The sequence below is a fragment of the Dipodomys spectabilis genome, unplaced genomic scaffold (genome assembly GCF_019054845.1).
Source record: "Dipodomys spectabilis isolate Male_0828 unplaced genomic scaffold, ASM1905484v1 ptg000173l, whole genome shotgun sequence".
NCBI classification, from domain to species: domain Eukaryota; kingdom Metazoa; phylum Chordata; class Mammalia; order Rodentia; family Heteromyidae; genus Dipodomys; species Dipodomys spectabilis.
The window spans coordinates 10,232,578-10,254,918 of NW_024870850.1; the positions used below are offsets into that span (position 1 = coordinate 10,232,578).

General features: G+C 49.1%; 1 protein-coding gene across 1 annotated transcript; it reads left to right on the forward strand.

Moving 5' to 3' along the window:
- Positions 1 to 9,356: 9,356 nt before the first annotated feature.
- Positions 9,357 to 22,056, forward strand: LOC122119557 (zinc finger protein OZF-like). The gene is made up of 7 exons (XM_042693549.1): positions 9,357 to 9,539; positions 10,581 to 10,715; positions 12,274 to 12,352; positions 13,757 to 13,883; positions 16,598 to 16,675; positions 17,747 to 17,829; positions 20,014 to 22,056. The coding sequence occupies exons 3-7, from the start codon at positions 12,320 to 12,322 to the stop codon at positions 21,322 to 21,324; spliced, it is 1,632 nt and encodes a 543-aa protein (XP_042549483.1). The 5' UTR covers positions 9,357 to 9,539; positions 10,581 to 10,715; positions 12,274 to 12,319; the 3' UTR covers positions 21,325 to 22,056.
- Positions 22,057 to 22,341: the final 285 nt, after the last annotated feature.

A 22,341-nucleotide genomic window follows, 5' to 3' on the forward strand; every position in this document is an offset into this window, starting at 1 on the left:
TTTTTCCCCCCCTAAGCGTAGCAAGAATTTTCTCAAGAAACCATCCCAGAGCCTCCAAATTAGGATTATGCCAACTCCCCCAAAGAATGACTCAAACAAGTCCGACTTAAATGAGGTAAATGAGTTTTAGCATGTTCACTTAGGGGAGCAGTGAGACTGTAGGGGACTTTTTACCCAGCCAGCTTAGGAACTCCCCAGGAGATGTCACACACACACACACACCACACACCTGCTTACACACACACACACACACCTGCTTCCTGAAACACCAGAACACTCCATCCTATCTCACTGTTGAATTCACTCCTGATTCACTTGGCTCTGAAGTCCATAGCAGAAAACTGAGCTAGAGCGCCTCCTAATGTCAGCACAGCAGCAATAACTCCAAGTCAAATGCAAAGAGGACCTTGGAGGAAATGAATGAATGATGTGCTCCTCTCCCGGGTCTTGCTGACCTGTGACCTGTGCAGACACTGTCCTATCTTAGGAGTTGTCGTGCTGCAGTCTGGCACTTAGAATAGCTAAATGGCACCGTGCTGCAAGATGAAGTCTGGATAGGAATCAGAGGACCTGTCCCATTCCTAAATCAATGAACTTCCCCAAATTGAAGTGCTTTTTCTTTTTTCTTTTTTTTTTGCTTTTGTTTTTGCTTTTTTCTTTTCTTTTCTTTTTTTGTCGGTTGTGGGGCTTGGGCACTGTCCCTGAGCTTTTTGCACTCAAGGCTGGCACTCTGCCTCTTGAGCCACAGCTCCACTTCCCAGTTTATTTGGAAGTTTAGTGGAGGTAAGAGTCTCACAGACTTTCCTGCCTGGCCTGGCTTCGAACCGTGATCCTTAGATCTCAGCCTCCTGAACCACTAGGAATATGCTCGTGAGCTCACCGGAATAGGTGCTGCTTTAAATGTGAGGTTTTCCTTCAGTCACCTACTTTTGATTTTGTGGAGTCCTCCAGAGCTGCTGTACGCGTTCTGCCCAACCTTTCCAGAGCATAGAATGCAAGACCCTGCAAGCGCTCTACCATGTATACATTCCTGTGAGGCGTACATGGGCCCCGCCCACTCTGGCCACGCCCAGACATGACCCCACCCATATGCGGTCTGTGTCCCATATCTGGCCCCGCCTCAAATATAGACAGCTCCCAGCTCCACGGCAACTTCCCCATGGAAGACATAGCCCTGCCCTATATGAACCACGTCCCGAGACCCCACCCCCAGGGTAGCCCCGCCCCCGAGTAACCCCGCCTTCCATGTGGCCCCTCCCTCGTGGGCATCCTCCCTTGTTTCTGGCTCCGCCCACACGCGTGGGCCACGCCCCCGACTCGTACCGCCCCTGCATTTCCTATGGCCCCGCCTGCTCGTAGCCCCGCCTCTCCTGCTAGCCCCGCCTTCAGTGTAGCACCCGTTCCGCCCTTATTCCCATCCGGTAGGTCTGAAGTTTAAACCTCATCCTCTGAGTCTATTTCCGTACGGGCCCCGAGCCAAAGCGCGCCAGAACCGAGTCAGTTCTTCCCCTTTACTCCAAGGCAGAGGAACCGCAGGTCCTGGCCCCGCCCCGCTGCGGGCCCCGCCTCCGGAAGTGACGCCGCAGCCCCCGCCGCGGCTGCCCCTGTCACGGCGCGCACGCGTGGGCCGTTAGCGGTGTCAGTTACTGCTTGAGGGCGCGCGTGTGACTCGCAGAGTTGAGGCGTGGAAACGAAGCGACGCAGGACACGTCTGGCCGCGGAACCTCGACCGCGGTGGACAGGCCTGGCCCGGTGCTGATGATGGAGACCGCGCGGGCGGTGGGGAGGTGGGGTGCTCCCGTTCCCTGGGATCCGCATTGGAAAAGCCTCCAAAGCACCATGGCGGATTTTTGTTTGCCCAACACTTTTCGCCGCTCGGATCACGGTGACAGCGGCCCAGCGGCCCGGCCTTGCGTTTCGGTGAGCACCGGTGCAAGGTGGTCGGCGGGGTCTCCCCTGCAAGCCGGCGGCCCAGCCGGGAGCCTGGCGTGGAGGGCCCTCCGTTCATCCTGCTGCACTGCATCAAGGCGGGAAAATTAAAGAGCTGTCTTGGGTGCCAGCGGGCCGTGCTTCCCGCTGAATGCTCTCTATCCTCCGGTGCTGGGATTTGAACTCCGGGCCTGGGCACTGTCCCTGAGCTCTTTGACTCAAAGCTGGTGCTCTGCCACTTGAACCAAAACCCCACTTCGGGATTTTTGCTGGTTAATCGGAGCTAAGAGTCTCACGGACGTTCCTGCTCTGGCTGGCTACAAACGGTGATCCTCAGAACCTCGGAGTAACTAGAATGACAGGTATGAGCCGTTGACGTTGGTGTTTCTTTTGGAGGGGAAAAAAAAATACATCCCCACTCTCCCCCAACCTCTCAATAACAGAATCTAGTGTTCTGAGCCCAAGTAGTTTCCCAGGGTTAGTTCATGTTGGAGCCACTGAGCTGGCTACGGAAGTCAGAAGTCAGGCCTGGAACATGCGCTTCCAGGAGAAATGCTACCCCAGTGTGTGGCATTACATACCTATAATCTCATATTATTCCCAGCACTTTGAGGACCAAGCTCCAGATTACAGTGAGATCCTGTCTCCAAAGCAAACAAACAAAAAAGTACTGCATAATCCATGAGACTTGGCATCAGGACACATGAGTCACATCTCCTGGCTCTGCAGGCCTTCTTACCTGTAAAGTGAAGCTGGGTACACTTTCTCCAGTGGGCAACATAGCCCCTATGCCCATACCTACCTCTAGCTGAGACAGGACTATCCTGGCATAGATGGGCAGTACTGTGTATGTGCCGGATCACAGGATGCCTTACTCAGAAGGAATGGTTTTCTAGCCCTGCGTGTGTAGGAATTATGGCAGGCTCTGGGTTCTCAGGTCTCCTTTCTTTTTGTAGATGGAAAGGATGCTGACTGACTTCCCAGCACATTATTATCAGGTATGTAGAAACTGACCTGCATCATTTCATACTTTGCCACACATAGACAAATTTCCTTTGAGGAAGCCTTGATCTCTACAGCTTATTTATGTGTGTCTGTGTCTGTGTGTGCCTGTCCTGGGGCTTGAACTCAGGGCCTAGGCACTGTCCCTGACCTTCTTTTGCTCAAGGCTAGCATTCTACCACTTGAACCACAGCACTACATCTGGATTTTTTTTTTCTGTGATTTAAGAGTCTCACAGACTTTCTGTCCACGCTGACTTCAAACCACAATCCTAAGATCTTAGACTCCTGAGTAGCTAGGATTACAGACATGAGCCATCAACACCCAGCTCCTACAGTGGCTCATGTCTGTAATCCTAGCTACTCAAGAAGATGAGATTTGTGGTTCAAAGCCAGACTGAGCAGGAAAGCCCACAAGACTTATCTCCAGTTAACCACCAAAAATAAATAAACCAGAAGTCGAGATGTGACTCCCTAGCCTTGAGCAAAACAGTTCAGGGGCAGCTCCTTGAGTTCAAGCCCCAGGACTGGCACCAAAACAAACAAACAAAGGAGTACTGCACTGGTTGGTTATAATAGAGCAATTCATGATCAAAGGGTTCCCAGCCCCCATATCTGGGGCAGATGGACAGGAAGCTGGGGGTGGACATAGGACAGAGCCCCTGTCCTCCCTGAGCCCAAACCCTAGGGCTGACAGTGGGATGTCATTTTCAATGCGGGGATGGTATTGTTGCTTGTGCTTGAGGCTAGTGTGTATGTGTGATTGTTTAGGACTTGATGACCTTTGAAGATGTGGCCGTGGGCTTCCCCCAGGAGGAAGGGAACTTACTGGATCGAGCTCACAGAGATCTGTACAGAGAGGTGATGCTGAAGACCTACAAGAACTTGGCCTCCCTTGGTAAGACTCCATCCTGCCTGAGGCCTCTTGGGGTTAGGGAAGGAAAGTTCATGAAACTCTTATCCCCAACTGGCCACCAAAAAGCCAGAAACAGAGCTATAGCTGAAGTGGTAGAGTGCTAGCCTTGAGCAAAAAAACTTAGGAATAGTGGAGGCTTGGATTCAAGCCACAGGACCACCACACAAAAAAAAGGAAGTGTTATTTTTGTTTTGAAACTGTGTAATAATCACTACTTTTTGGTTTCAGAGAATTGGAGAAACTGGAGGGGTGAAGGGGCGGTGATATGAGGTGATATGGAGGTTGGAGATGTGGCTCTGTTGGTAGAGCACTAGCCAATGAGCAAAAGCATCAGGTTGAGTCCTCAGACCTAAAGCTCAAGTCTCAGACCTTAAAAAGAAAAAAAAAAAAAAAAGAGGTAATGTGTTCCTTTGTAGCCCTTCTAAAACAGCTTGCTACTTTAAGAATAGACACCCCTGACTTATACTGGGTCATCCACTCTCTTGCCTGAACTTTTCCCATGCATAGGATGTCAGCCCACCAAACCCAGTCTGATCTCCTGACTGGAAGAAGATGAGGACATGGGGACTGTACAGAGGGGACATCTACCAGGTGACCATGGAAGAAATGGGACACAGAAGATTAAGGCTGTTAAGTCTGGCGTGGTGAGGTACACCTGTAATCCCAGCTGCTCAGGAAGCAGAGGCAGGAGGATTGAGAGAGTTCAAGGACAGCCTGAACTAGGTGAGACCCTACGTCCAAACAAAGGACAGAGTATGGCTCAAGTGGTAGAGTGCTTGCCTAGCCCATGCAGGGTCCTGAACCAGTCCCCAGTACCCACCCTACTGTATTTGGAGATATATATAATCTCCAAGTCATTTGTCTGACAAGTTAGGGTATCTTCAGCTTTCCATTGTTCTTTGCTTTCTGTCTACTCAGACTTTCCTCTACTCTTGCTAAACAAACCCAAGCCAGTAGCTCATACCTATAATCCTAGCTCCTCAGGAGGCTGAGATCTGATAAATGAACCTTCTCACATTCTCTTCGAAATTCCCTGGATAGTGTTAGGAGGCTTTCTGAGTTCGTGTGTGGTTATTGGGACTTGAGGATTACGTGAACACACGTGTGCATATCTTACAAGCATACGGCTTCTCGCCAGTGTGGGTCCTCTGGTGCAAGATTGGAGCAGTGGGCAAAGGCCTTGAAGCCACACTGCTGGCATCTGTAGCAGTGCTCTCGCATATGCATCTTCCTGGGTCAGGTCTGAAGTAGCACTGTAGGCCTTCTGCATGCCTCACACTTAAAGGGTTTCTCTCCGAGTTGAGTTCTTAGGTGCTCAATGAGACAAAAAAAAAAAAAAAACCTGGTGAAGGCTTTGCCCCATTGCTTGCAGAGGAAAAGCTTCCTTCCCATGTGCTTTCTGGTATGGGCCACGAGACAGGTGGACGTGGTGAAGGCTTTCCCATAGAGCTTGTGTGCACTGTGAGTGTGCATGTGCTGGGAGAGACCCCAGTACTGAGCGAAGGCTTTGCCGCTCTTGGGGCCTGTGGGCCTCTCCCCAGTGTGGGTTCGCACATGCTTGCCCAGGTAAGTGGGGTCTTGGGAACGCTTTGCACACGGCTCGCATCTGTAGGGGGGCTCCATGCAGAGGCTGGCCACGTGCACGGCAAAGTCCCTGGAGAGGAGGAAGGGGCCCCCACTGTCACTCCCTCCACACAGCTTGTCTTCACCCTGAGTTCCACGAGGGCCTGGACAGGGATGGCCAGGCAAAGGCGTGCCCACTTCCCCTGTGTCTAGAGGTTCTTCTCGCAGGCAGGCAGTTCTCCGGTACTTTCGGGGTGGGGATGAGGGTTTCTGGGTTGTCAGCAAGTGCAGAGAGCATCTCTGCAGTAGAGGTTTTCACCTGCAGGGTGAGGAAGGCTTTTCCACCTGGATTGGGCTCACAATTGTTCCCTGCAGCTGGAGTTCTCTTGTCTAGGTGCTCGCAGGCATGCAGTTGAGTAGCTTGGCTCCCACTTTCCTGTTGATAAGATGGTGAGGGAAGGTTAAAGCTCGTGATTGGACGATGGTAATGACCTTGAGGACTTTCAGTATGACTTTCAGCATGGTGGTACATTTGTGCAGCTCTGTGACAAAAGTCACAGAAACAACACAATGGTCAGAGCGTCTCCTGGTGTCTCTATTGGGGAAACACTGCTTCGCTCACCTAGTTTTTTTGTTGTTGTTGTTTTGTTTTTGTTTTTGTTTTTTTGTTTTGCTAGTTCTGGGGCTTCTACTCAGGGCCTGGGCAGTGTCCTTGAGTTTGTGTTGCTCAAGGCTAGCACTCTACTGCTTGAGCCACAGTGCCACTTCCGGCTTTTTCTGTGTATGTGGTACTGAGGAATTGAACCCAGGGCTTTATGCATGCTAGGCAAGCACTCTACCACTAAGCCACATTCCCAGTCCTCACCTAGCTCCTGTTTGGGCTGATTTCCTAAAATGGAACTCTCTGTGGTTTTCTGAGTATAAATAAACAGGAGACATTCTTCCTTGATCTTACCATCTGTATCCTGCTGCAGGCTTGTCCCTTCAAAAGCTCCTGTGCATGTGTGGGCTCACTGGTACTAAGTGGTTTTTCATATTCTGAAGACACACTGGAAAATGGAATTAAGATTTGCATAAAGAAATGGTCAAGGCCCAGAGTTCAAGACCCACGAACGACAAAAAAGAAAAGAGAAAGAAATGGCCAAAGCTGGGCACTGGTAGCTCATGCTGCAATCCCACCTACTGAGGAGGATGAGATCTGAGGATCACAGTTCAAAGCCAGCCTAGGCAGGAAAGTCCATGAGACTCTTATCTCTAACTGATTACCAAAATGCTGGAAGTGGAGCTGTGGGCCAAGTAGTAGAGAAAGCATCGGCCTTGAGCAAAAAAGCTCAGGAAAAACAGCTGGGTGTCTTCAAGCCATAGGAGTAGGGGAAAAACAAACAAAATGAAAAACCAGCTGCAGGAGTTAAAATAACAAAACTGATTTGTATTTGTTTTCAAATTAAAAAAATTTTTTTTGTCAGTCCTGTGGCTTGAACTCAGCCTGGGCGCTATCCCTGAGCTCTTCAGCTCAAGGCTAGTACTCTACCACTTGAGCGACAGCGCCCACTTCTGGCTTTTTCTGTTTATGTGGTGCTGAGGAATCGAACCCAGGGCCTCTTACATGTGAGGCAAGCACTCTACCACTGAGCCACCTTCCCAGCCCCTAAAAAAATTTTATTGCGATTAAGTGATTACATGAATTTCACAAATTTCACAGTATTGTGATACTTAAAGTATCAAACACATTCTAACCTTCATGGGGCAAATTGTCTTTTCATGGTCTATGAAGTTTATGAGTTCTATGAACTTTGAAAATACAGTTAATTCTTACACATGGAGTGATATGTACATTTCTTTCCTTTTGCATAGTGTCAGCTGTTCCCTCTTTCCCGCTCATTCCCTCCCTCCCATCGCTGCCATTGAGTTGCTTAGTTTGTTTTGATCAATGTTCAGTGCAGCTGATGGGTCCCACTGTTGTATGTTTTCCAGTTTCCCTCTGTTTCTGTGTCCTCTTTCTAGTTTCCCTCCAATGTGCACAAGCACACACACACACATACACATATATACCATACAGGTGGTCATCAGCATGGGGTCATTTAGTAATGATTCAACCAAGTGAGTGGAGGTCCTTTGTTTCTCCAGTCTTGTTTACTTTGTCATATCTCCTTACATTTTGGATTTAATAACCACTTATCAAGGAGACCATATGCCATTTGTCTTTTTGCTCTTGGTTTACCTCACTCAACATGATTTCTTCCAGTTCCATCCATTTCCCTGTGAATGCCATTATTTTGTCCTTTCTAATGGCTGCATAATATTCCATTGTATATAGGTACCACAACTTTTCTGTAGTGGGGCATCTGGGTTGTTTCCATATCCTGGCTATTGTAAACAGGGCTGCAATAAACATGGAGGTGCATGTGTCCTTGTATCCTGGTTCCTGTTGTTCAAGATCCTAAAAATGTTTTTTATGGTACTTTTAGGGTTTGAACTCAGAGTCTGAACATAGTCCTTTAGCTTTTTCTCTAAGGCTAGTGTTCTACCACTTAAGCCACAGTTTAACTTCTGGCTTTTTGCTGGTTAAGTGGAGATAAAGAGTCCCATGAATTTTCCTGCACAGGCTGCTGGCTTTCAGCCTCAATTGACCTGACCCATCCAGGAGGATCCATACAGGAGAGCACCCCTATAATACCAGGAGTGTGGCTTCAAGGCCTTTGCCCACTGCTCCAATCTTGCACCAGAGGACCCACACTGGCGAGAAGCCGTATGCATGTAAGATATGCACGCGCATGTTCACGTATTCCTCAAGTTGCAATAACCACATACCAATTCACAAAGCCTCCTGACACTCTCCAGGGAATTTCAAGACTGTGAGAAGGTTCATTTACCACATTCTTTGTTCTCTTGTTGGTCATGGGGCTTGAACTTGGGGCCTAGGCTCTGTCCCTGAACACTTTTGCTCCAGGTGAGTGCCCTACCACTTTGAGCCACAGCTCCACTTCTGGTTTTCTGGTGGTTCATTGGAGATAGAGTCTCATGGCTTTTCCTGCACAGGCTGGCTTCAAACCATGATTCTCAGATCTCAGCTTCCTCAGTAGCTAGGATTACACTGGTGAGTCACTAGTGCCCAGCTATTTACCATATTCTTGATGGGTTCCATGCTATGCCACCCTGGTGAACAGCTGCTGGAATGTGAACGGAGGGGCAAGGCTGTCAGGGACTGACGATGTCATCCTGGAAAGAAGCCTAGGGAATGAATGTCAGGCCACAGAGACTGGCAAGCTCACTGGTGATGCTGGTTCCTGCAATTGTGTGCCATTGAGAAAAGTTCCACCTTGTTCCTTTAGCAAGGCTGCTGTGTTGCTTCTGCTCAGGTGTTGAGCAGCACAGCACTCTATTCTGACTACACCTTGCTTTTGTAGTCAAGATGTGATGTGATGTGTAGATATTTGACAGTTCCAAGAACTGTCCTCTGTTGTTTGAGCATCATTGGGTTAACTGTCACTGAGTAAAGTTCTCTCTGTATTTAAAATGTGTGTGTGGTGAAAAGCAGCGTAAGAACAAAAAGGATGAAATAAAATGTAGTTTATTTTCACGTTTATTTATTTATGGCAGTACTGAAGTTTAATTTTAGGCCTGCTCAACGTTCAGCCTCAGGGCCAGCACTAAAAAAAAAATAAAAAACCTAGAAACTGATAGACCTGTAGATCAAGTGAAGCATTGGTTGGCTTAACAACAGAGAGGTCTAAAAACATGGGCAGTTAGGGAAAAATCTTTTCTGGGCATCTCTTAAGAGCAAGTCCTCACTCCTCGGCACCCCGGCCCCGCCCTGGGCATGGACTCCGCCTTGCCCCAGGCCCCGCCCCCAGGGAGGCCCCGCCCCCGAGACGTAGCCACGCCCCTGGCGGGCCCCGCCCCGACCTCTGGCAATTTTGTCTTCCAAAGTCCATTTGGAGCCTTTCCAAAGGTAACAGGCTTTCCCTTCCTGCGAGTCCCCAGGGGCTGCGTCCCGAATGCCACGGGCTCCACGCGTGGGCCGGAAGCGGAAGTGACGTCAGCGACCCGCGGGTTCTTTGCCGGCGGCGCTGGCTGCGCTCGGCGGTCCCGAGCACCCTCTCCTCGTGGTGGGTGCGTCCCTCATTTGGGTAAGTTCCAGATGTGCTGGGGGGCCGCGGAGGGGCGGGGCCTCGGGGCGTCCACACGGCATGCGGACCCCACCGAGGCCTGCTTCCACCCGGGCGCGCGCGGCCCTGTCAGGCCCTCGGGGGAGCGGGCGGGAAGTGTCCCGGCTGCCGGGCTCGGGGCTTCGTCCACGGGGCTCCTGTCGCCATCCAGCGGCGACCGAGTGCGTCAGAAACGTGCGCCCGAACACAGCGACAGGGTTGATGGGTTCGTTGTTTTTCACGCACATGCCAGTGAGAAAGTTGAATTCGCAACTGAGGTCCAGTGACCGATGAAATGCCCAAAATACACTAGCGACACAGGCTGCAAATCTCTCAGAAATACCTATGTATATATAATATACGTGCATGCATGCGTACATGCGTGTATGTATACATGTTACGTGGTGGGGATGTACCTTAGTGGTAGGAGGCTGGTGGCCTAGCATTAGGCCCCGGTGTCAGAATTTCTTGGTTAACACATTTACAAGGTTACATCACTTTTGTTGGGGTTAAACTTTTTCTTTCTTTCACAGCATTGGATTTGAACTCAGGGATGTTGGCATGCTAAGCAAGTGCACTACCACTTGAGCCATGCCTCCAGTTCTGATTTCATTGGCTTTGATTTGCCTAGTACTGTTGACTTCATAGGGTATTCATGGCCATTGGCTACCACAGGTACGTGTGTGTATGCTTGAACTCGTCCTGGGTGCCCGTCCCTGAGTTTTCTCAAGGCTACCACTCTACTGCTTGAGCCACAGCTCCACTGCTAGCTTTTTGGTGGTTAATTGGAGATTAGAGTCTCATGGGCTTTCTGAGTCTTCAGATCTCAACCTCCTAAGGAGCTAGGATTACAGGCTTGAGCCCTGATGTTTAGCTGCGGTAATTTTTTAATCCATTATGTATCAGTCTGTGCCTTTGTGCTGGATAGATGGTGGTTTAATTGCACAAATAAGTAGGAGAGTTGGGCCAGGCACCCGTGGCTCACCCCTGTAATCCTTGCTACTTAGAGCCTCATCTCCACAGGTCCCTTTCAGAAGCTTCCAAAGCCACCTCTCTGCGTTGTTTCCTACAAGGAAAGGAATTTCCAGTGCTTGGTGAGGCTGACTCCATTCCCTGCTTCCTCCCATCTCGCAGATATATTGATCCCAGTGAATTCAGGTGAGCAGGTGTGAAGTGGTTCAAAATTCTCTTCCTCCTCCTTCCCCGCCCTCCTCTTCCTCTTCAGTGTATCTGTCCTAGAGCTTGAACTTAGGGTACTATCGTTTAGCTTTTTTGCTTAAGACCAGAGTGCTACCACTTGAGCTACAGCTCTACTTCAGGCTTTTTGCTGGTTAATTGAAGATAAGAGTCTCACACACTTTCCTGCCCGGGCTGGCTTCATTCTAGTTGATTCTCTGATCTCAGTTGATTCTCTGATTACAGTTCTGAGCCACTTGGTGCCCTACTGTAGACATATTTTTGTGACTATTTCAGGAATTGGCTCAAGTGACAGAGTGCTAGCCTTGAGTGAAAAAGCTAAGAGACATTACTCAGCCTCTGAGTTGAAGCCCCAGTACTGGCATACAGAAAAAGAAAAGAAAAAGAAGGAAGGAAGGGAGAGGGGGGGAAGAAAAGGGGAAAGGAAAGGGAAGGGGAAAGGAAAGGAAGGGAAGGGGAAAGGAAGGGAAGGGGAAAGGGAAGATTGGCTTTGGATTTCAGGGGTCCAGACATGAACACTTGGCTCTGTTTTTTCTGGGCCTGGGGTGATACAATAACATGATGAGCAGCTCAAGGAAAGACAAAGCTCACCTCGTGGTGGCCAGGAACAGGGACAGAGAGCAGAAGGGGTCAGAAAATTACACCCTTCAAGAACACGCCCCAGTGACTTACTTTCTCCAAGGAGACAAACCAGACATTTCCACCACCTCCTAGTATAGGAATCCATCAATGCATTGAGCCATTCAGAAAGATCCAGACCCACTCCCCTTTCCAAAGTCCTGGAGGACCAAGTCTTCAGTACATATGAGCTTATGGGGATGTTTCAGGCCCAACTGATAAATGACCTTGTATAGGACAATTCCAAGTATGTGTGTTTTGAAAAAAGATGTTACCACTGGAGGTGTGGCTCAAGTGGCAGTATGCCTGCCTAGTGAGCAAGATGGGGGAGATGAGAGTTCAATCCCCAATGCCACTAAAAATAAGAAAGAGGAGCTAGACACTGGTGGCTCATGCCTGTACTCCTAGCTAATCAGAAGGCTGAGATTTGAAGATAGCAGGTTGAGATTGGAGGATTGCGGTTCAAAGCCAGCCCAAGCAGGAAAGTCTGTGAGACTTTATCTCCAATTAACCACAAAAAGGCAAAAGTGGAGCACTAGCCTTGAGAGAGAAAAAAACAAAACAAAACTCAGGGATAGCAACCAAGCCCAGAGTTCAAGCCTCAGGACCAGAAAAAGAAAAGAAAAGAGGTCCTATATTATTATTGTGATGATAGCCACGGTGGAATATAGTGTTACATCTGGCCAGAGATTTCCTTACCAGTAAAGTGAGGCTAGTGCACTTTTCCCCAGTGGACAGCACAGCCCCTGAGCCCTCACCCAGTTCTAGGTGAGACAGGACTTCCCTGGCATGGATAAGCAGTAGTGTGTGTGTGTGCTAGGATGGAATGGTTCCTAGCCATGCAGGTGTAGGAATTATGATGGGCTCTGTGTTCTCAGGCCTCCTATCTCTTTTCTTCCAGGTGGTCGTCTTTCTAGAGGCCTGAAGAAAAGGCAAAGGTGGAGAGGATGGTAGCTGATTGCCTGACACATTGCTACGAGGTATGCAGAGAAAGCACCACGATGCCATGCCCTTGCTAGGAACACATTGGCCTTCTAGGCAGGCTGGGCTCCAGAGCTTTCTCCCACTCAGGCTAGTGCTGGATCACTTGAGCCAGGCTTCAGTTCCAACTCCAGAGCTTCTAAAGCCAGTAGAGAGCCCCACTCAAAGACTGAGCTCCCAGGACAGTCACCTCAGGAAACAGCATCTCTCCTCATGGTGGGCTAATGCCTGAAAATCATGCCAGGACCTCAGTAATTCTGAAGTAGTCATAGCCCTTATGGCACAAGTGCACATTTGGTATGTTGCCAAGTGCTTTGTTCAATTAAGAAACACAGAGTGAAGCCAGGTGCCAGTGGCTCACGCTTGTAATCCTAGCTACTCAGGAGGCTGAGATCTGAGGATCGTGGTTCAAAGCCAGCCCAGGCAGGAAAGTCTGTGAGACTCTTATCTCCAATAAACCACTCAGAAAACCAGAAGTGGTGCTGTGGCTCAAGTGGTAGAGCTCTTGCCTTGAGCTGAAGAGCTGAGGGACAGCACCCAAGCCCAGAGTTCAAACTGCACAACCAATAAAAAAAAAAAGAAAGGAAAAAAAACAGAGTGTCCATTTCTTTTTTCTTTACATAGTTGTACAAAGCAGTTGACATTCAACAAAGCAGTTTATGAATACAATACATCTTGACCAATGTCACCCCAAGTGTCCTTATCTTGAGTATTTATTCAACAATTTATCCAGTGCATGTGCAGGAATGTTAAACTATAATTTACAGGAGGGGGGCTCTGGTCCAGTGGTTAGAGTTGTTCATGACCAAAAGGGTGCCAGGCACCAGTAGCTCACACCTGTAATCCTAGCTACTCAGGAAGCTAAGATCTGAGAATCATGGTTCAAAGCCCAAGCAGAAAAGTTTCCATGAGAGGCTGGGATGGTGGCTCAGTGGTAGAGCACTTGCATTGCATGCCTGAGGCCCTGGGTTCCATTCCTCAGCACCACATAAGCAAAAAGAAAAATTCCGGAAGTGACGCTGTGGCTCAAGTGGTAGAGCGCTCGCCTTGAGCTGAAGAGCTGAGGGACAGCACCCAGGCCCAGAGTTCAGGCCCCACGACCGGACCCAAAAAAAAAAAAGTTTCCATAAGACTCTCATCTCCAATTAACCACTCAAAAACGAGAAGTGGGACTATGGCTCAAGACTTGAGCACCAAGAAGCTCAGGGACAATACCCAGGCCCTGAGTTCAAGCCCCATAACTGACAAAAAAAAAAAAAAAAGGTCACTAGCCCCCACGTCTGGAGCAGATAAACAGGAAGCTGAATGTGGATTCAGGGCTGACTGGGATGTCATTTTCAATGTGGGGATGGTGCTGTTGTTGCTTGTGCCTGAGGCTGATGTGTGTGTGTGTGACTGTTTAGGACTCGGTGACCTTTGAGGATGTGGCTGTGGGCTTCACCCAGGAGGAATGGATCTTACTGGATCGGGCTCACAGAGAGCTATACAGAGAGGTGATGCTGGAGACCTACCAGAACCTGGCCTCACTCGGTGAGACTCCATCCTGCCTAGGACCTCCTAGGGGAGGGCGCAGTCCCATGCTGGGTACACTACAGGATCTCTGGGCTCCACTAAACACACTGGGAGGATGCATCCTGACACAGTACCACTCTATCTGCAGGGATCTGTCCCAAGACCCCCAGGGGATTCCGACCACAATCTGGAGTAAGTCCTTTCCATAGAGTTTCCCAGGTGTTTCCAGGTGTTGCAGTAAAACCAGCACAAATTCCTTTTCCCTCTCCATAATTCCACACATGGATTCCTTCCCACAGTTGATATGAGCAACCTTGGCAGATAATTTTTTTTCCTCTCCTTTCTGAGAAGCCTAGAACTTTTCACCTAAGCAATTTAGGAGTTCTCTTTACCACTGATCACCACGATCACTACTGGGGGGAGGGCTACTTGAACCCAGGCACTGCTGTGTAGCAATGAGTGATCTGTTGCAAGAAGGCTGCTGGGTGACTAATGTGCAGGTAGCATATACAGCATGGCAATTTGGACACAGATGATTCATATTTGAGGTGTGACACAAAGGAAAACTGATCAAAAGTGTACCATTTAAAACTTTGGACTTTCGGGGCTGGGAAGGTGGCTCAGTAGTAGAGCGCTTGCCTTGCATGCCTGAGGCCCTGGGTTCGATTCCTCAGCACCACATAAGCAAAAAGAAAAAAGCCAGGAGTGGCGCTGTGGCTCAAGTGGTAGAGTGCTAGCCTTGAGCTGAAGAGCTGAGGGACAGCGCCCAGGCCCAGAGTTCAGGCTCCACGACTGGACCAAAAAAAAATAATAATAAAAAAAAATAAAACTTTGGACTTTAGCCGGGCACCAGTGGCTCACGCCTATAATCCTAGCTACTCAGGAGGCTGAGATCTGAGGATCGTAGTTCAAAGCCAGCATGGGCAGGAACATCCGTGAGACTCTTATCTCCAATAAACCAGTAGAAAACTGGAAGTGGCACTGTGGCTCAAGTGGTAGAGCGCTTGCCTTGAGCTGAAGAGTGCAGGGACAGTGCCCAGGCCCAGAGTTCAAGCCCCACAACCGGCCAAAAAACAAAAACAAAAAATTTTGGACTTGGGCTGGGAATATGGCTTAGTGGTAGAGTGCTTGCCTAGTGTGCATGAAGCTCTGGGTTCAACTCCTCAGTCCAAATAAAGAGTAGAAAAAGTGGGCTGGGAAGGTGGCTCAGTGGTAGAGCGCTTGCCTTGCATGCCTGAGGCCCTGGGTTCCATTCCTCAGCACCACATAAGCAAAAAGAAAAAATCTGAAAGTGGCGCTGTGGCTTATGTGGTAGAGCGCTAGCCTTGAGCTGAAGAGCTGAGGGACAGCACCCAGGCCCAGAGTTCAGGCCCCACAACCGGACCCAAAAAATAAATAAATAAATAAATAAATAGTAGAAAAAGCCAGAAGTAGTGTTATGGCTCAAGTAGTAGAGGCTAGCCTTGAGCAAAAGAAACTCAGGGACAGTGCCCAGGCCCTGAGTTCAAGCCCCAGGACTGGCAAAAAAAAAAAAGAAAGAAAGAAAGAAAAAACTTTGGAAGTTTTGTTTTCTTTTATCAGTTTGTGGGGCTTAAATTTAGGGCGTGGGTGCTATCCTGTTTTTGATCAAGGCTAGTGCTATACCATTTTGAGCCACAGCACCACTTCTGATGTTCTGGTGGTTTATTGTAGATAAGAGTCTCATGGACTTTCCTGCCTGCCCTGTCTTTGAATTGTGATCCTCAGATCTCAGCCTCCTAAGTCGCTAGGATGACACCATGAGCCACTGACTCCCAGCACAAAGTAAATTTATATTTAATATTTTCTTGTAGGGCAGAAAGCCAAATCATAGATATGTGGGCCTACCATTTACTTTGCTGTGATAATTCTCAAAATGCGGTCCCAGGTGACGTTACCTTTTTCCCATCAGAAATGTAAATCATTGCACTAGGTCGTAGCTTAGTGATAGAGCCCTTTCCTGAATGCACATAACGCAATCTCCAACAGTGCAAGAAAGAAAGGAAAAAAACTATAACTTAATGGCTTTCTCTTTTTACAGAATTAGCAATTGTGTGTAAATCCCATTTGTGTTGGCTCACCATCTAGATGACTCTGTACTGCACTCCGTAGCAATCACTGATCGCTGACCGTTTGTTTTCCAGAACAAAAACCTTTTCTTTGTTGCACTTCATTTTCTGTTTGTGGCTTGTTAGTGGGTACTCAGTAGATGTTTGGGCTTCAGGATTGAGGAGTATTAAATCACAGGAAGAGGCAATATCAGCAATGTTTAGCCTATGAAGAATTCCAATGCCTCCATTAGAAGCATGGCTCCTTGCCAGGCACCAGTGGCTCATCCCTGTAGTCCTCATTATTCAGGAGTCTAAGATCTGAGGAGCCCAGTTTGGAGCCAACCTAGGCAGAAAAGCCCATGGGACTCTTATCTGCAATTAACCAGCAAAATGATGGAATGGCTCAAGTGGTAGAGCACCTGCCACAAGTGGAAAAATGCCAAACAAAAAAGTAGGCCCTGAGTTCGAGCTCATGTCCATACACACACACACACACACACACACGCACGCGCGCGCGCACACACACACACACACACACACACACACACACACACACACACACACACACCCCATACCAAAAATAAGCATAGCTCCTCAATTTGTCCTTAAGTGTATGGCTTTGGCTCCAACCTTCCCCATGAAAGCATATCTCCCCATGTACAGGACGTGAACCCATCAAACCTAGTCTGATCTCCTGGCTGGAAGAAGATCTGTGGCTTGTACAGAGCGGAGCCCTCCATGGTGAGTGTTTGGAAAGAACACGTTTAGAAGTATAGGGAGGAATCTTTTTCTTTTTTTTTTCTTTTCCCTGGTCCTTGACTTGAACTCAGGGCCTGAGCACTGTCCCTGAGCCTTTGTGCTCAAGACTAGTGTTCTACTACTTGAGACAAAACTTGCTTCCTGCTTTTTGTGGTTTATTGGAGATAAAAGTCTCATGGGCTTTCCTGCCCAAGTTGGCTTTGAACCGTGACCCTCAGATCTCAGCCTCTTCAGTGGCTGGAATTATAACACCTAGCTAAGGGAGGAATCTTTTAAGACACCTTTGAAGGGACAAGGCTTGGGCCACTGACCTGGGAAGAAGGGAAATCCTCAGCTTCTCCCATTCCTACTTCTGTCCACTGAGTCTTCCCTGTGATTGTCCAAGATATCATGTCCTCTTCCTTTTTTAGCATTTTTTGTCCCATGTTCTTTGTCCAGATCTGTGTTCCTTGTCGTCTCCATCATCCATTTGAATTTTCAAAGGATCAGCTCATAATAAACTGCCAAAAACTATATTTGTGGCTCACACCTGTAATCCTAGCTACTCAGGAAGCTTAGGTTGAGGATCATGGTTCAAAACCAACTCAGGCAAGAAAGCTCTTTAGACTCTCATCTCCAGTAAACTACTCAGAAAAGCTAGAAGTACAGCTGTGGCTCAAGAGGTAGAGCTCTAGCCTTGAACACAAAAGTTCAGGAAAAAGCCCAGAGTTCAAGCCTCAGGACTGACACACACAAAAAAAAACAAAAACAAATAAATCCTTTGAGTCACATTCTTAACAATGGCCAATAATTGGCACGGTCAAAACACTTCTACTTTCCCTTCTTTCAGCCAGATGCAATTTGAAATCCTAGACAAGTTGGGCTCTATCATTTTTACTACAACATTTTTTTTGGGGGGGTCCAGTCATGGGGCCTGAACTCTGGGCATGGGCACTGTCCCTCAGCTCTTCAGCTCAAGACTAGCGCTCTACCACTTGGGGCTCTATCATTTTTAACTCTTGCAATTGACCATTTATCTCCAAACATTAATTTTTTTTTCTGTTTTATCTTCAGACTGGGAAATGCAACTTAAAACTAAAGAGTCAACAGTTCAGGAGGACTCTTTGAGGAAACACACTTCCAGTGGGATACGAACAGTAAGATTAACAAGAGATAGTTGTTATTTTCTCACCCAAAATAATATTTCCAATTCCATGTTAGAAAAAAATGTATTATTCACTCAGCAGGGAGCAATGTGTCTGAGAAACACTCACACTACAATGAATTTGGGATGTCCCAAATTTACAAGGGGATGGAGAGCTTGGCTAAGTGGTAGAGTGCTTGCCTGTGTTTTGTCTTTAGTATTTAAAAACCAGTCTAAGCCAGGCTCTTGTGGCTCATGCCTGTAATCCTAACTACTCAGGAGGCTGAGATATGAGGATTGTGGTTCAAAGCCAGCTGAGGCAGGAAAGTCTGTAAGACTCTTATCTCCAGTTAACCACCAGAAAACCAGAAATGGCACTGTGGCTCAAGTGGTAGAGCACTGGCCTTAAGCTGAATAGCTCAGGGAAAGCACCCAGGCCAAGAGTTCAAGCCTCATGACTGACAACAACAACAACAAAAAACAATCTAGCTGTTGAGTTCCGTAATTCCAGAACTCGTAATTCCAGAACTCAAAAGGCTTTAATGGAGCCGGGCGCTGGTGGCTCATGCCTGTAATCCTAGCTACTCAGGAGGCTGAGATCTGAGGATCGCGGTTCAAAGCCAGCCCGGGCAGGAAAGACCGTGAGACTCCTATCTCCAATAAACCACCAGAAAACCGGAAGTGGCGCTGTAGCTCAAGTGGTAGAGCGCTCACCTTGAGCTGAAGAGCTGAGGGACAGCGCCCAGGCCCAGAGTTCAAGTCCCACGACCTACAAAAAAAAAAAAAAAAAAGAAAGGCTTTAATGGGAGGATCAAGAGTTCCAGGTCAGCCTGGATAGAAAAGTACACAAATCCCCCATCTTCAAAACAATGAGGAAAAAGCTGAACTGAAGGTGTGGCTCATGCGGTAGAGCACCAGCCGTGAGTGAGCAAGCTGACCAACATCAAGGCACTGATTGCAAACTCCAGTACTCCCACCCCCAAAATTTTTTTCCTTTTTTTTTTTTCTGTCAGTTGTGGGGAGTGAACTCTGGACTTGGGCGCTGTCCTTCAACTCTTCAGCTCAAGGCTAGCATTCTACCACTTAAGCCACAATGTCACTTCTGGCTTTTTCTGTTAATGTGGTGCTGAGGAATTGAACCTCATGCATGTAAGGGAAGCATTTTACCACTGAGCCATCTTCGCAGCTCCCCCTCCCCCAATTTCTTCATACGTATACAGACCCACAGTTTAGACATCAGATTTTTCAAGCAATTTGTGAATACCTGTACAGCAGCTTTAAAATTAAAGCAGATTTAAAATTAAGGCCAGGTATCATGGTTCAAAGCCAGCCTAGGAAATTTCCATGAAATTCATCTCCAATTCACCAGCAAAGAGCTGGAAATGGCTCAAATGGTAGAGCACCAACCATGAGCACAAAAGTTTAGGGAGAGTGCTCAGGCCCTGAATTTAATCCCCAGGACTGGCACACATACATACACACACACAAACACACACACTAAAGCAGGTGGCTCAGAATTTGGGCGCCATTTTTGTGTGGCATCATTCCATGACAAAGAATATTGTTGGGAAAATGTCATAAAAAGGCAAAAATTCCGAATCATGGTCTCAATGACATAGTTTATCATTCTTCTTGCATTATCAGCATGGAGGAAGCAGTAGCACTGGGGAATCCGGAGGTTAATGAGGGAAAACCCTGACTTGCCTTGGAGGAAGTCAGCCGAAGGAGAATGAGAGACCAGAGAGAAATAACTGTCCCCTCGTGGGGAGGGGGCGGGGCGTCCCAGCAGGGGTCCCTGATAATCGCGCTCTTGCCTCAGGTTTCAGGTCCTGCCAGTGCCCGCCCCTGAGTACTCAGGATAGGTTCCAGGCGTGGCTCAGTGGTAGAGCCCCTGTCTCACAAATCCAAGGCCCTCAGTTCAAACCCCAATACCAACCATAAAGGAAAAAAAATCTTATTAAAACAGACAAGAATTAGTCCATGGTTAGAACAAGATAGTTTGGGGTTCTTGTGTAAGGGTTCCCCATTCAACTCAAATGCACAGGGCAGGGAATGTGGGCCTGTCAACCAAAGTGGCAAACCACCACCATCATCATCATCATCATCATGATCATCACGCTGTTTCCGTCATCATGTCGGTAAACCCCTTAGTAAGTGTGAACATGTCTGTGATGCTCAACCGCCCTTTCTTCACCAGGCAGGAAGCCACCTCGCCCAGGCCCTCCGTGATCACGCGCAGGGCGGAGAAATCTTCAGTGAGCACTCGTATTTCAAGACACCCGTGAAGACACAGCACGCGTGGCCCCCGGCGGCCCCCGGCGGCCGCTCCAGCGAGGCGGCGGCGCCCGTGCCCCTGCACGCCCTCCGCACCTACGCGTGCAAGCTGTGCGGCAAGGCCTTCGGGCGCTCCTCCAACCTCAGCCGGCACATGCGCACGCACACGGGCGAGAAGCCGTACAAGTGCAAGGAGTGCCGCAAGGCCTTCACCACCTACTCGCGCCTGGTGGAGCACTTCCGGACGCACACGGGCGAGAAGCCCTACAAGTGCAAGGACTGCGGCAAGGCGTTCAGCAAGCGCTCGGGCCTCATCACGCACCTCCCCACGCACGCCTCGGACAAGCCGTACGCGTGCGAGCAGTGCGGGAAGGCCTTCGCCTCGGCCCCGCGCCTGGCGCAGCACACCCGCATCCACAGCGGCGAGAGGCCGTACATCTGCAAGGAGTGCGGCCGGGCCTTCCTCACCTCGTCCTACCTGCGCAACCACGTGGGCCGCACCCACAGCCGCGAGCGGCCCTACCTGTGCGGGGACTGCGGCAAGGCCTTCCACTCCTACTCCTACCTGCGCCGCCACGTGCGCATCCACAGCGGGGAGAGGCCCTACCTGTGCAAGGAGTGCGGCAAGGCCTTCCTCAACTCCTCCTACCTCCACAACCACGTGCGCAAAACGCACAGCGGCGAGAGGCCGCACATCTGCGGCGAGTGCGGGAAGGTCTTCCACGCCTCCTCCTACCTCCGGCGCCACGTGCGCACGCACAGCGGGGAGCGACCCTGCATCTGCAAGGAGTGCGGGAAAGCCTTCCTCAACGCCTCCTACCTGCGCAAGCACCTGAGCACGCACGCCGGGGACCGGCCCTACGGCTGCACCGAGTGCGGCAAGTCCTACAGCCGATCGAACCTGCTGCACGACCACCTGAAAACGCACCTGGTGGAAAAGCCATTCGAGTGCGACGTGTGCGGGAAAGCCTTCCAGTACTTCTCATACCTCACCAAACACATCCGCATTCACACCGGAATCAAGCCCTACAAGTGTAAGTACTGCGGCAAAGACTTCACCACGTCCTCCAGCCGCACGGAACACGTGCGGACCCACACCGGGGAGCGGCCCTACGAGTGCAAGGAGTGCGGCAAAGCCTTCAGCTCCTCCTCCAACCTCATCCACCATGGCAAGATCCACAGCAGAGAGAAACCTCTCGTTAGAGAGGTAAAAAAAACCTCCACTAGCTCCTAACTGAGCACTTACTAACTGACGCCAACAGCAATGGCTTGGGACGGAAGGAAGGCTGACAATCCTGTAGGAATTCTCATCTTACAACATCACACTGCAATGTTCCCTGGGCTTTCTGCCCAGGCACTGGTGGTTCACACCTGGAATCCCAGTTACTCAGGAGGCTGAAATCTGAGGGTCCGCAGTTCAAAGCCAAACCAGGCAAGAAACGTCCATGAGGTTCATTGTCTCCAAAAGCAAGAAAGCAAGCAAGAAAGAGAAAGAGAAATCTACTCCAGAAAAGCCAGACATGAAGTGGTAGCTCTAGTAGAGCACAAGCCTAGAGCAAAAAATAACTAAAGATAAGGAATATGGGCCAGCGCTCAGTCAAGCCAGTTCACTTGAAAATATGAATTGAACCTGTGTTCTCACAGCTCCCCATGAATGTAAGCAAGAGAGCAGGAAATCCCTCACTTGTTTCCTGGGAAGTTATTAAATACAGTTATTAAATACCATGGAGGGAGAGAACGCTGGTGTAAATAATAAGGTTGGATCATGGCTGTACAAGATATTTCCATCTTCCCTTGTGCTTTCAGTGGCAAACACTGAAGGTAAGGAACAGTGGGAAATCCCTTTCATGGGGCATGAATCCTCCAGCTGACTCCACCAAGAGATGACTCTAAGGGAAGTGGAATTTGCCCCCCACCCCCAATCAGTCCATCTGGATGGTGTTGGTGTATTTGGACCATTTTTTTCCTTCTGTCCTGGTCTTTTTTTTTTTTTTTTTTGCTAGTCCTAGGGCTTGAACTCAGGGCCCAAACCCTGTCCCTGAGCTTCTTTTGCTCAAGGCTAGCACTCTACCACTTGAGCCACAGTGCCACTTCTGGCTTTTTCTGTGTATGTGGTGCTGAGGAATCGAACCCAGGGCTTCATGCATGCTAGGCAATCACTCTACCACTAAGCCACATTCTCAGCCCTGTCCTGGTCATTCTGAGAGTGATGTGGCTTGCTTCCCACAGCAACACCAGTCCATTCTGGTTG